The sequence below is a fragment of the Felis catus genome, chromosome B2, assembly GCF_018350175.1.
Source record: "Felis catus isolate Fca126 chromosome B2, F.catus_Fca126_mat1.0, whole genome shotgun sequence".
Taxonomy (NCBI): Eukaryota; Metazoa; Chordata; class Mammalia; order Carnivora; family Felidae; genus Felis; species Felis catus.
In genome coordinates this window covers 119,254,931-119,269,935 of record NC_058372.1, presented here as the reverse complement: position 1 = coordinate 119,269,935, position 15,005 = coordinate 119,254,931, and the positions used below count along the sequence as shown (strand labels likewise).

General features: G+C 39.1%; 2 protein-coding genes across 2 annotated transcripts; both read right to left on the bottom strand.

The window, feature by feature from the left end:
* Positions 1-3,462: 3,462 nt before the first annotated feature.
* Positions 3,463-4,494, bottom strand: TAAR8 (trace amine associated receptor 8). Its single transcript, XM_003986562.3, has one exon. It carries the CDS (start codon positions 4,492-4,494, stop codon positions 3,463-3,465), a length of 1,032 nt encoding a protein of 343 aa, XP_003986611.3.
* A 7,330-nt stretch (positions 4,495-11,824) lies between these two features.
* On the bottom strand, positions 11,825-13,176 carry TAAR9 (trace amine associated receptor 9). Its single transcript, XM_003986587.2, has one exon. The coding sequence runs from the start codon at positions 12,869-12,871 to the stop codon at positions 11,825-11,827; it is 1,047 nt and encodes a 348-aa protein (XP_003986636.1). The 5' UTR covers positions 12,872-13,176.
* Between the last annotated feature and the right edge of the window lie 1,829 nt (positions 13,177-15,005).

Sequence of the window (15,005 nt, the reverse complement as noted above, 5' to 3'; positions counted from 1 at the left end):
TCTTTCCTCATGACTATGTGACATCATAAGTTTGCATTATGATCAATTATGACAGCGGTAGATGATGTTTATAATATGCCATGATAGGGCAATTATTCCCATGTCATGAGGAAGAAATGAAGTGACATACCACATGAAAGTAATTATGTTGAAGAACTATTTATTGTGGTGAACGTATCATTTTGTCGTGGTTAATTGTCCAATGTCCTCTAAACATTAAATGTCAGGCCTGAGCCAGATCTGAATGTGACATCTGATTCCCTTACTGTTGGAAGAGGAGGAGTAAGAGGAACTCAACTCCTTGCTAGAGCATGAAGCAGAGGGAGCTGAGGAGATTTAAGAAAAGAACTCTAGCAAAAGAAAATGTTGGAATGAAAGTTGGCTGAAAAAAACAAGAGTCTAGGGGAAGGCCAAGAGCACATGACATTAATAGAGAAGAGGAAGAAGAAAATGAGCATTGAAGCTAACAGGGAGGTAAGCATAAAAAGTGAAAATACCAAGAAATTCACCACCCTCCCGAACCCCCACCACCACCACCACCAAAGACAGGGAAGCAGAAACGTGACAGAGCAGAGAAATGGGCAGAATCAGCAGTAGGAAATAGGACCTCGTTCACCACGTCAGTCAATCTGTTTGTAGATGCTTGGGGAAGCTCACTCTAAACAATATTTAATTGAAGTTGAAGAACGCCTTTTTTCAAATTTGATATCATCATCAACACTGTATTCTACATCATAATACATCGGAAATTCCCAACATCCCACAATTTCCTTGATCTTAACTTAGTTTTATCCTGAAAACATATTTATGTTGATTTCTTTACTTTACATTTCTTTACTTCTTGGCCAGTTATATTAAGTGTTAATTCTCTCCTAAACTAAGGATAAAATACAGCAAAGAATTTAATCCTGAATTTTTGAATCCATATCTCAGGTAGTCATTCTTAGGAAAGACTATCATGAAATATATGGAAGAATCTAATTTCTTTCTTTTCTCTTTGTGACGTTTCACATACCCAGAGATTTCAGATTTAGAATTGTATTGGAAGTCTTGGTAGCATTTGCCACAATATATTTTGCTTGCCCATAAGATAAATTTCAAAAATCCTTAATTTGCCTTTGAACTTCTGTCGTATTCGTTGTAATTTAGCAACAATGTAATGCTATGAGACATTTATAAAATGGGACCCTTCTACTCTCTCAGTTACTTTTTTCTATGTTTGTCCTCTATACTCTAAAAATAAGGAACATGAAGTCCTTTTTAAAAGCTGTGACAGCCAATCTGATCTATTGAGTATATAGTAAGTGGAAGCATGAATTGGTCATTGTGCTATAATGTATTCATTGTCATACGGTTTTCCAAGCCAATCCTCTATTTGTGGAAATTAACCCTCCTGTCAAAAAATGTCCACACTCCTGTCTGCCTATGAAAGTCCAATGCTTGAAGACTCATCGAAAGGTCCTCCTACTAAGGAAGTAGAGTCTTTGACAATTTTTAAGCCCTCAGTTCATGAGACCACATGTGAGTGAGAAGACAATGTCCTAGAAATGCCCAACACCAAACACCATCCTTACGACAAATAGTGACAGTGAGTCCTCTGTTCACAAGACTTAGCATCTCTGACACTTTTTTCATTCTCAATAATGTAATTTAAAATGTGTAGCCCCTATTACAAAATCATGTTCCTTGAGGAAAATACTATATAAAACATTCTTTTTATTGTTAGCTGTTCCTAACTCAGGTACTTGCCTGCAATTTATGCTCAATATTTGCTTGAAAAAAATGAAAAATCTCAGTGAATGCCAATGGGAAAAAAAAAGATTTCAACCATTTTAACTGAGTGACCCAAAGATAAACCAAAAAGAGAAAAAAAATGGTTTTGAAACCAGTACTCTATTACAATTTAGCTTCACTATACAAAATACTGTACATATGCATTCCAGAATACTTTTGTTACATCAACAATGTAAAATATTCCAGAGAGCAAAATGTAAAATTAGAGCATCGTTTTTTTATATCCTTTTTATTAGAAGTTTTTGCAGCACCAGCAAAGACTTTTTCACCCCCACAACATTCTGGGAAAGGGAAGCATGCAGTATATTCAGGTGAGAAAAGTTTGTGTCACTGATAGCAATAATTGATCATTCTTTCCCTTGCAGAATTTCCAATTGCTAATGATCGCTGGGCCAGCTTTCTTGTGGCAATTTTTTCCATTTGCAGTTTTTCACTTCTGTGCAATGTCCGTAGTTAATACCTGATTCCAAGGCCGAATTACTGACCCCAGGATATTACAGGTGAATATTCCAAGATTCTGCCCAGCCATTAAGCAAGAAAGGCTTACCTCCTGCCCCAAAAGCTCCTGGAAGGTACAGACAGTATCACAAATCATTTGCTAAACAGACCCTTGGGTAGTGTCACCAACTCTGGTCTTGTGCCTGTTATGGGCTGCATGGTATCCTTCCAAAATTCATATATCAAAGTCCTGACCTCTAGTACTTTAGAATGGAACCATGTGCTGAGATAAGACCTTTTAAAAGGTAATCAAAGAGAGTTTTAAAGGGTGATCCCCAGCCCAATATTTCTGGCCTTCTTACAAGAAGAGGAGATAAAGGGATCCTGGGTGGCTCAGTCGGTTAAGCCTCCGACTCTTGATTTCGGCTCAGCTCATGATCTCACGCTTTGTGTCATTGAGCCCTGTGTCGGGCTCTGCCCGGACAGCATGAGCCTGCTTAGGATTCTCCCTCTCTCTCTCTCTCTTTCCCCTTCTCTTGCTCGTGCTTGTATGTGTGGGTGCAATGCTCTCTCTCTCTCTCAAAATAAATAAACATTTAAAATGTGTATTAATAAAGGAGATTAGGACACAGACATACATATGGCATAAACCATATGAGGACGCAGAGAGAAGCTAGCCACCTATAAGCCAAAGAAGGGGGCCCTCAGATGAAACCAGACCTGTTGACACCTTGACTTTGGAATTTTAGCTTTGAAATCATTAGGAACAGAATAAATTGCTCTGGTTTAAGCCACCTAGTCTGTGGTACTTTGTTATGACAGCCCTAGAAATTAATACAGTGTTGCAAAACACAGGGAAAGAAAGACCATTTGAAGATAAATGAGAGGTGAGAGGTGACCATAAAAGAGAAAATGATTAGAGAGATCGCAACCGAAATGAGATTCAGAATTCAATGAAATTGGAAGAGACAAGTGCATATAACAAGGACGCGTACAGAGCACCCAGGCAGATTACGTATGTAAACCACTTCATTATTTACTGTTTAATTCAGTAATATTTCTGCAATGATTTAATGAAGTTATCTTCTTGTGATTTTGTTCCTAGCTAATTTGAAAAATATATAGCTATTTCCCCAATTTTGAAAGGCTTTATTCATTTCTTATATCTAATTTCATCATAAATGTATCCTTTTTAAAATATTTTTAAATTTCTCGACTTAGTGTTCATACTTATTCAACAAATAAACTGATGGTTGATGAGCTCTCCTTTAAAAATTGTCCACTTAAAATAACTTTGATGGCTTTCCTAAACCAAGGATAAAATAAAGCATAAATCAAAGGGTTAATGGCTGAGTTATAATAAGCACCCCAACAGCAAATCTCATAAATATAGGCAGGGGTTATGAAGCCCATATAGGCATCGATTACTGTATCAATTGTATATGGTAGCCAAGAGATCATAAATGCTACCACTGTGATACCCAGGGTTTTAGCCGCTTTTCTCTCTCTCTTGGCCACTCGGGATCTGTAACTGTCTGAGGATGATTCTGCTTTGCTACCAGTATTTTCAATTTTTATAGCTTGTTGTTTAGCTACTAGAAAAATCTTACTGTAAAGAATTATCATAACAAGGGTGGGTATGAAGAATAACAGAAAATTTATCAAGATCCAGTCTTGATTTACAACAATTTGACAACCACCTATACAGTTGAGGGCACTTACTAAGTCCTTCATGCCATCGTCATTGACGCCTGTATAGAACACGGCACCACTGTATACAAGGGGCAGCATCCAGGAGATGCCTATGCATGTCCCCGACACAGACACCGTGAACTTGGTAGGATAGACCAGAGGCTCAGTAACAGCGATGTACCTGTCGATGGAGATGAAGCACAGGTGGAAGAGAGAAGAGTAACAAAACGCCACATCGAAGCAACTGTGCAGGCTACAAAATCGGGCCCCAAAGTACCAGCAGCTCTCCACAGACCTGACCATGCTGAAGGGCATGACGGTCACCCCCACCAGAAAGTCAGCAAAAGCCAGAGACGCAATCAAGAAATTGGCAGGAGAGTGCAGCTGCTTGAAATGCAGAACGGAAGTCATCACCAGCAGGTTTCCAAACACAGCCAGAAAAGACGCGAAACCAAACACTGCGTACAGAATCACCCTGGATCCAAGTGAGTAGGGAGTTTTAACACACGATCCGTTCACATTCTCATAGCAAAGCTGCCCAACAGGAGGTGGGGAAAGATGGCCGGGCATGGATTCTGCAGGTTGATGCCTGCTGTCTTTCTGCCCTTCCTTGCAGTAGGAAATAAAGTTTTTCAGTTCTGAGAATTAAAAACAAAAAAATCAAATCGCATATTTGAGCAATTGCTTTTAAGTATTGCCTCCTATTCTATCCTTTCCCCATTTTAAGTATAAGGAGAAGTTAAAAGAATTTCAAAACTCAGAAATGCATCCTTTCTGACTTTAAAGCATGCAATTATTTCTGTAATTACATCTAAAGCTCATAGATACTGAATTCCAAGCTAATCTATTATGAATTTTCATCAAGCCCAAATCCATAGTATCTGAAAAATTAAAGAAATGCAATTTAAATTCCTGATTCTTTATACCTGTGAGGTCCTTCCTTGCAACGAATAATCACATATAATATAATTACATATTTGAAAAGTCGCCTTTTAATAGACTTCCACCTTCACATTGTCTGAGAAGTTAACACCTAGAATGTTTTAGGAAGCCAGCCAATAAACTTCACCCATTATAAATCCTCACTAGGAATCCCTACAGTGTAAGGTGTGAATCCAGAAAGGAAACTTTTGCTAATTATAATTAGTTAAGTTTTTCTGCAGAATGTATTACTCGGTGTTCTATTATGTCGCAGAAAGACGTGATTTTCGTAACCAAGAGATTTCTTTAAGTTCAACTGTCCCAAAATAGCCTCATCCAGTACTTGGCAGTATATTACCTATTTACAAGAGTGGCTGCATAATTTGTAGAAACCAGGACAAAATAAAAACATGGAGATCTTTTTTCAACAATATGGACAAAAGTGCCCTTGAGTATAAAGCTTTTTCGTTTTTTCTGCAGTCTTTCTTGAGCTGCTATGATGTTTGATTTTTATTTATCATGTCCCACTTCCTCAGATATGGAGGTGTTTGCAAGGCAAGTGCAGACCCCCACAGATGCCTGGAGACCCTGCCCTAGGACTCAGTACACCTGGCCCACCCATTGCCAGTTTTCCCCTCCCACCAACTGCTGAAACAATATGCGTGCCCAGACTGGGGGGTCTAGGAAGCCGAGGAAGGCATCTGCCCTTCCCCTGGGCCTGCCACCTCAACCAAAGGCAGATTGCTGACACCCTCGGGATTGTAACCTCCACATTGGGCCCCACTCAAAACGTGGGCTGAGGGTGGGTAAAAGGATTGCACTTGCTGTGTCACCCTTCTAATGTGCTGTGGACCTACCAGCCTGGATAGGATAACAACTGCCATGACTTACCCTAAGACCATAGAGCGCCATCTTGCTTGAACCCTCCCTGCCCTGTATCCGGTCCTCCAAGAGGGCAGTCTTAGTAGGTCAGGGTGAGGAAGGGGAGGCTGGACCAAGTTGAAGGTGCCGGTGGTGGAGGGGCTGGGGGACAGGTGGCCAAGAACTAGTCCAAGGGAGCAGGGGAAGTTGTATAATGCAGGATAATCGCATGCAATGTGTTTTGAGGGTTCCAAGCCCCCCATGCATGCTCTGTTGTGTCTTAGGACTTTACATGCAAACTCCAAGTCAAAGATAAAATTTTTAAACATTTCAAGATGACAAAAACAGGCATCAAACCCCAATAGCAGAGTTCTGTGCCACTGGGCTGTTCATGAGCCCAAAGAAGGGCCCTGCCTATTTCATTTCAGAGATTAAATGAGTTCTGCAATAGCAATTAAATGATGAAGCAAAGAAAATCCAACGGGGGTGACAGTGAAACTGCCAGATGGGAAGGTGCAGGAGCTGAGAGCCAGGGAGTTCCAATAGTAGCAGCCTTTCCTGACACAGATGGTGCCCTTGCAATATTAACAGGAATTTAGGGAGCTCAAGTAGGAAATTGAAGATACTGAAAGCTACATAAAAAGATTGCGGGTCTGAGGAAATAAGCTACCTTTGATCTTATAAGGCAAATAAGAAGTGCTAAACACTTCTGTCCTCCACAACAATATATTTAAGACTTGGAAAACACAAATACGATCTGTCACTTAGGATATAGTATATTGGGGGACTCCTGCGTGGCTCAGTTTGTTGAGAGTTTGACTCACGGTTTTGGTCTGGGTCACGATCTCACGCTTGGTTGGGATGGAGCCCAGGTTCCACACCGACAGCACAGAGCCTCTGTGGGATTCTCTCTCTCCTTCTCTCTCTGTCCCTCCCCCACTTGCTCTCTCTGTCTCAAAAGTAAATAAATAGATAAATAGATAAATAAATAAATAAAATATATTGGAATAAGAACAGAACAGATATTAAAGGTGTGACATGAAAACAATTATTCAACTGATCATCCACCAAATTCTTCTCGGTGATACTATCTTATCTTCTCTTTATATTCTCAAACCTGACTTGATTCCATCCCACTGTAATTCAGTAACTTTGCCTCCCTGCTTACCGAAAATGTGAAACACACAACTGAAAGGCTGAAAGAATGTAGGGCCCCAGGGATGTATGATGGAGGCAGGAAACACGGATGACTCCCAGATTTTTAACTTGCCAACAGGAAAGATACAGTGTGTAGAAGAAAGATGACATTTGGTGAGGAAAGATGATGGGTTAGGTTCGGATTGGATGGCGCACAATTTTGTGTTTTCTACGGCAAAGAAGGAAGCACATTACCTGGTAGACCTCTTCGGGATCCAAAACAACTTATTCCACCCTTAGGAAAACTGTTCGGGTCCATATACTGAGTAACAAAAACAAAAATCCCAGATTTGTATAGGGGTTGGAGTCTGGGTCTGGGCTACAGTTAATTGCCATGCAATTTAGTGGCCTAGTGGTGCTAGAGGTGTTCATAATGGTAAAAAAAAAAAAAAAAATGCAGTTTAGATTTTATGGAAGTTTTCAGTGGGAGAAATATAATGCACTCCTCTGGGGTTCTGAGCAAGGCTATGCTATTTACAGCGAAGGATAAAACACCTTTTGAAAGATGGCTCTTTGGGTGCTATAGAGGCCAAATAGTGATGTGACACTTGACATTGTGATACCAAGTGATCATCTGTGTCTTACTAGCCATGATTATGTAGGTCTTCTTGAATCTTCAGAGTCATAAAGTTGGGTGGGTCTGGCAAATTCTTGGTGAAATGGAAACTATACACCCGGAACCAAGAAGGAGCAAAGCCGGACAGCATGAGCCTGGAGCCCATGTCACCCACCACAGTTGCACCAGTGTCCCTTCCGTCTCACATTTCAGCAGACTGAAGAGGATGAAAAGACCTAGCATGGTTTATGGATAAGCTGTCTCAGTCTGTGGGTGCAAACCAAAAATAGACAGCAGTGGCCTTACAGACTTGCGTTGGCCCAGGGATGAAAATCTTCTCAATAGGAAGACTTTTGTTTTGACTAATTACATTAATTGAAGGACACCAAAAAGTTATTCTACCTGAACTTCACTCTTCATTAGCCTTTTATTCTTTTTCTAAAGTACTTCTCTCTGAATGTCCCCTAAAGTGTCTCTTGGGCCTTCATCCACTCAAAAGGGAAACTCTGAGAATAGTATGTTTTATTGTGAATGCTCGAATATGAACAATTAAATTAATTTAGCCAATGGTTATTGCTTAGGAGCTCAAATTACTGGTGGGAAAGGACACAGCACAAATAGTTGTTCCCAGCCAGCAGTGAAAGGGAGCTCCTAGGAGATAGTAGAAAGTAGAGGCAGGGCAGGCTGGGGACTCAAGTGGAATTTGCCTGTCCCATAAATGCAACCAGGATGAGTCATAACAAGGATCTTATCCGTTCTTACCTTTGAAATGGTCTATACTCCTTAGCTTAGTACAGACCTCAGAAGCTAATGAAATTTGTCCTTTGGCATGAGACATAGTTGAGGGCTTATCTTTACATTTGGGGTGTGTGTGTGTGTGTGTGTGTGTGTGTGTGTGTGCATGTTTGAACACAATAAATATGTCAGCACCCAAGCAATGCTTGGGAAGATAGTTCATGCGTTTTCATTTCTGAGAAATATTGTTGGTTTTTCTGGCTGGGTCACAATGGTAGGAAAGCAATGGCTTTGAAGGCTGACAGACAGAGGTCTAAATACGTAGCTCCAGCATTTAGTGCACATAATTTCTGCAGAGCTGGTTTCCTCATTAATTATTCCTATGACTAATAGTAGCAAGAAAAACAAAATACTCCTCATAATCCACATAATAGGAAAGCAAGGTAAGCAGTTTATACACATGTCCTTTTATTTATGTAGATATATGTAGTTTTTGATTCAGATTTTTAAATTTCTGCCTTCCTTGACTCTTATGAATACACTTAGAGAAGTTATTCTCCATGAAGGGTTTATTTTGACCTTACGTCATTTTCTGAACCAGCTAAGTGGTTCATTCCACAGAACGCTGCAGTTATTCCTGCATGAGCTCTGATTTCTAATCAGAAAATATCATGTTGGGTGGGTTTAGGGCAACTTTATCAGTAAGTGGCAGGGCTGTGAATAATCCATCAATAACACATTACAAAGACAGCGTAGACCAGGACTAGGTGCTTTCAGAGAGCCAGCAGTGCAACTGGGCACTGTTGTCACAGCATTTCCTCATTTATTCCTGATGTCCTAATTGATGATCATCTGAACCGCAGCTATTGTTCTGTGACTTTCAATGTCTGAGCTCTCCATTTCAACTTTTTTCTTTTTTTAATTATACAAAACCTTATACAATGTAGCAGCCGTACTTTCAGGATTTACTAAATTGAGAAAAATACATGTGGACAAAAGCTATTATGGATTCAGTAAGGCTTTTATGTGAATTTTTAGTTTATGAATTAAAAATAAACACGTATTTTAAATAGTAGTACATACATTGTATTTATGTACCCTACAACATGGGGCATAAGTGGTCTAATTAGTTCTTTGCAAGAGTTCTGCTGCCTCCCGTTGGCTGAAGCAGACAACTTGGGAACCAGAGCTCATTAGGATTAAGAGACGCAGCTCAGGAACAAGTGTCAAGGTCAGGTTTTACTCTGAGGACAGTCTTGCAGAATGAAGCCTGTTTCCCATCTCCAATGTGTCTTGTTTCAAATGGATCGATGGCCCTGATGCCGTTTGGTATGCAGCTAGCCAATAAATTAATAGCTTACTTGTATAAATAATTGAGGTGTAGAGGAGGGGAGTAATGCTATAGCAATGGTCTAGTTCATTTGGGGGAAAATAAGCCAGTATTATTTTTTTATAAAAAGCTTCCTACAAGAAGAATAGAAAAATAAACAAGAGAGAGCACATTTGAAGTATTATTCTCCATTTACCGATATGTACAACAGCTTCAAAACATCACTGGACAGAATTTCTGCAATTTTATCTAAAGATTACACTCTACCTAGTGCGAGTGACCAGAAGTCTAGTATATATTTTTAAGCCTCCCTGATTGATTTTTCTTATTGCTTATGAGTGTCAGTGTAAGTTTACACTTGTACTTGAGAGAAGGACACGTTTCTATGAAGACAACATTCCTGACTCACCATCAAAGGGAAGGAATGAGGGCGGGGCACCTGAGCTGTGAGCCTTTGAAAGGTGGTCAATACACCTGTTCCTTGACTTTACCGTCTCAATCACAAACAGGTACTATGCTACAAAGGCATTCATTCATATTCCTTTCATCCTCTTTAAGTTATCTTTAACTTCCCCCCAAATTCTCTGAGCTCTGTCTGAAAGATATTAACATACCAATATGAAACAGCTTAATTTCATATAAAATATTTCCAAACAAATTTATTTACAAAATCTGTAACATGTAAAGTTTATGTACCTCTGTTTACTTAGCTATCTCTTCTTTTCATTTCATAAAACAGATTTGTAAAGAACAGTCTGTGAAAATAAGCAAAGATTTAAGGCTGTGAATCAAAGATTTGAGAAGACGAATCACCCTATTATTAGTTTCTTTCAAATTTTAACTCTACCTTAAAATAGTCAACATATATTCTTTTAGTTAAAATGAATTAAAATTCATGTGGCTAAGGGGCATCTGGGTGGCTCAGTCAGTTAAGCGTCCGACCTCAGCTCAGGTCATGATCTCACTGTTCGTGGGTCCGAGTCCCCCGCCAGCCTCTGGGCTGACAGCTCGGAGCCTGGAGCCTGCTTCGGATTCTGTGTCTCCCTCTCTCTCTGCCCCTCCCCCACTCGCACTCTGTCTCTGTCTCTCTCTGTCTCCCTCTCTTTCTCAAAAATAAATAAACATATATTTTTAAAAATTCATGTGGCTAAGACAAGATATCATATGAGAAAACTGGAGCTCTTCCTAAAGTGTATAAGGCCAGTTTGGGTGTTAGCTATTCCAAAATAATACTTGGTTGTATTTGGGTCACTCAGCTTTATATTTCCAATGTCAAATACAGTGTCTGGTGCAAAGAAAGGACTCAAAAGTCACACATTGGTGAATGTGAAAATTATACATATTTTACTCCAAATTTCTAAACAAGAAGTCCAGAAACCATCTTTTGTTCATCTGCTTTTTGATTGTAGTAAATTATGTTACCCAAAAGTAAGATGTAGTGTGTAATCACATAATCATCACACACGCTTTTTGTGAAGGCAGCCTCTGTGAAATGGAGACAAAGCACTGTCAGCGTTCAGAAAACACAGGAGTTCCAGGGTTTTTTGCACAATGTTCAGTGACTAGGAAGTTCCATATTTCAACTCTCTACAAAGTCCTTTTAGACTAAAAAAAGTTCCAAGAATTTTAATCTTGTATTTACTTTTCAAACAAAGTATATTTTAAAGAGGATTTTGGCCCCAGGGTGCCTGGGTGGCTCAGTTGGGTTAAGCATCTGACTCTTGGTTTCAGCTCAGGTCATGAGTCCTGCATGGGGCTCCCTCTCACAGCGTGGAGCCTGATTGAGATTCTCTCTCCTTTTTATCTCTGCCCCTCCCCAGCACGCTCTCTCTCTAAGTAAATAATAAATAAACTTTAAAAGAAAAAAAAAAGATTTTTGTCCCTAAAGCATCTAACTTACAAGTTAGGCAGAAACTCTTCTTTTGCTTCTCTGTTTTTTGGACAACTGAACATTGGTAATGAATGTGGGAGAAACTACAAAGCTTCAAATTGTTTGAAGAAACAAGTAGGAAATTCAGAGAAGATGTTAGAAATTACCATAGAAATTAGAAACCCATAGAGGAAAACTAAGAATACTAAATAGGAAGTAATCAGGATTTTTTTTTTTTTGGCCTATAACAAAATTCAAAAAAAAAAATGCTGAAGTACATAAGGACAACAAATGCTTTAGAACAACTAAATGTTGAATATAATATCCTCCCACTTGGCAGATGATTACACTTGCCTCTGTTGATTGAAGTGCTTAATTTCACACTTGACCTTAATTCCATGTTAGTTTCCAAATCCCTGCAGCCATCTTGTCACTCTATATCTGCTTCCTCAGAAAACAAATTGATTGTTGACGAATCTCTCCTTAAGACTTTACCACTTATGATAAGTTTTATTGCCTTCCGAAACCATGGGTAAAAGAAAGCATATATCAAGGGATTCATAGCTGAGTTATAATAAACACACCACACTAAAATCTCATAAACATAAGGAGGAGTTATAAAATTCATGTAAGCATCAATCACGGCATCAATAATGTATGGCAGCCAAGAGACAAGAAATGCTGTCATAGCAATACCCAATGTTTTAGCAGCTTTTCTCTCTCTCTTTGCTACCCGTTCTTTGTAACTCTCTGAGGAAGACTGAGGATGGCTGGCTGAACTTTCTATCTTCCTAGCCTGATGTTTGGCCACCAAAAATATCTTACCATATAAAAACACCATGGCGACAGTGGGTATAAAGAATAGAAGAAAACAAAGTAGAACCCAATTTTGATTCAGTGGCGCCTGACACCCTCCTACACAGGTGAGAGCAACAACCAAGTCCTCGATTCCTTCCTCATTGGCCCCAGTGTAGAAGATGGAAAAGCTATAGGTGATGGAAAAGAACCAAGAGAGAACAATGCATATGCCTGATACCAAGACAGTAAACTTGGTTGGATAAGTCAGAGGATCAGTTACAGCAATGTATCTATCAACGGAGATACAGCATAAATGAAATAAAGAGGCAAAACAGAAGGAAGTATCAAAACATGTATGAAATTTACAGTAACTCTCCCCGAAGTACCAGCAGCTCTCCACAGACCTCACTGTGCTGAAGGGCATGACAGTCACCCCCACCAAGAAGTCAGCGCAGGCCAGGGACACGATCAGAAAGTTTGTAGGTGTGTGCAGCTGTTTGAAGTGAAGGATAGCAATAATAACCAGTAAGTTTCCAAACATGGCCAGCACAGCCCCAAAACCAAGGACTGTGTACAGAATTGCTCGAGGACCCGGTGAGTACGAGGTTTTAATGCAGGATCCATTCACATTCTCATAGCAAAGTTCCACAGCTGCAGCTTGGGCGGAATTGTTCACCATTGCCCTGTGGTTTGAATTACTTTAAAGTTGTCAAATTCCCTATTTAAACGATTTAAAACAAGAAGAGGTTAATTTCAAGAGTGTCTAGGAGGGGGAAAATATCCGGTTAAAATGGAGGCTAGTAATTTTCTACCTTTTTTTTTTTTGGCATGTTAACTACCACCCCTTGATCTTTCTAAAAAGTATCCCCATGTTTTTAATATATTTAGAGTGGGAACTTGTTTCAGAAAGCCATTAAATTATAGTCAAGTATAGTACAAAACAAATAATTGGCAATACATTTAGTCCAACGATATATATGTACATCTTAGGTATTAGATTGATATCAGATAATAATAGATTAATATATATTAAAATGTAATTGGCTCATCATTAGAAAAATCCCCTTTTTTGTGTGACTTTACCTTCGGAAATTTCACCTGTAACCACCTGAGTTGAGAAATAATTAGGCTACCAAAGGTTGAGTTATATTCACTAAGTTATCTCCCCTGAGTAGCTACTTCAGCAGTAATGACAAGCTATACTCCATTTTTTCAAGAAGGGAAAAATAAATTACGTCTTCAAATTATGACCTCAAAATCCCTATAGTATAGCATGTGAAGACCGAGGAAACATTTGTTCATAATAGCTTGCTAAACTTACTTAGGTAACACGCTTCTTCTATTGGTTATATTTTCAGAGTTTGGGTGTGGTTTTTTTTTCTTTTTTATTTACTCATGGTTTGGACAGCTTGAGATGATTTGCAGAACTATTCTTAGAAAGTGATACTAATATAATTTGTGTGTAAGTATTTTCCAGACTAATAGCTAGTGTCAGATGTCTAAATTCGATAAGATTGTTTGAAATAAACAATAATTCCCCTAGATGATAAGATTGATTAAAGTAAACAATAATTCCTCTAGACCTTCACCTCCCCATTCTTAAACAAAATAGTATAGTTGTACAACTAGCACAGAGAACTAGGCACTCCCTGGAGTACACTGGATCTAATTTGTAGATTAGTCACATCTCTGGCAGGAATGGATTCAAGCAAAGTTACCCAAAGTTCAAATAGACAATAAGTTTCTTTCTTTAGGTATCTGAGAGTTTTTCTTTTAATCCTGAGACACACAGTCTTAAAACAGTTTGCAGATCTCACCAAATAACAGTGAATAATTAATTTTTACTTTATTTAATCATGAAAAGGTATAATCTTGCATCTAAATCTTAATGTTTGAACTAGAGAGTGGAGTATTTGTATTGCCATGTATCCCATATCATAGGTCTGACCTCTGTTGAAAGTGAAGGATCCTAGAAAAAGCTATATGCATGGGGCGCCTGGGTGGCTCAGTAGGTTGAGCATCCAACTTCGGCTCAGATCATGATCTCACAGCCTGTGAGTTTGAGCCCCACATCGGGCTCTGGGCTGACAGCTCAGAGCCTGGAGCCTGTTCCAGATTCTGTGTCTCCATCTCTCTCTGAACCTCCCCCATTCATGCTCTCTCTCTCTGTCTCAAAAATCAATAAAGGTTAAAAAAATTAAAAAAAAAAAAGAAAAAGCTATATGTATACATATAGGTGTGTATACCTTTTATCTACTTATCTGTACTCTCCAGGTAGTAGAATTCACTAGTCTGTAAATTTTAAGTGTTTGTGTACAGGGGTATGTCGGTGTGGGGGTGTGGGAGGCGGGGGTATACACCCATGGTGTTTTCAGGCTTTGCCATTCTGGGTGTTTTAAGTCAATTCATTTTTCCTTTTGTTTCTCAGTTTAATTCTTTACTTAGGCCCTCACTGGTTTGATGGCATAAATCTATGTCCCATCTTTACTCCTGGGATTCCCCACTTGAGTGCATCCATGTACTCACAAGTTAGTCTACCCAATAAAATCTCCATTTGACATGCTCTGTATTTTCTTCTTCCTCCTCAGCTATCCTGATAAAGTCTACCAGATCTCTTATTTTATTCTCAATCTGACTAAAGGAATTTTACCATTGCCACCATAGATGATGCCCTACCTGAAAGTCTGAGTGTCTATGTAAAAGATAATATCCTCCCCAACCTTTAACCATCCCCCCCCCCCCGCCATTTCATTGGTGTCCAAGTAATGCTTCTACTGTGCAAAACAAAAAACAAAAAAAAAAAAAACAAAAAA

What these genes read in the sequence shown, in the direction of transcription:
- TAAR8 (XM_003986562.3), bottom strand. Translation starts at nt 4,494, where the DNA reads ATGCCCGGCCATCTTTCCCCACCTCCTGTTGGGCAGCTTTGCTATGAG.
- TAAR9 (XM_003986587.2), bottom strand. Translation starts at nt 12,871, where the DNA reads ATGGTGAACAATTCCGCCCAAGCTGCAGCTGTGGAACTTTGCTATGAG.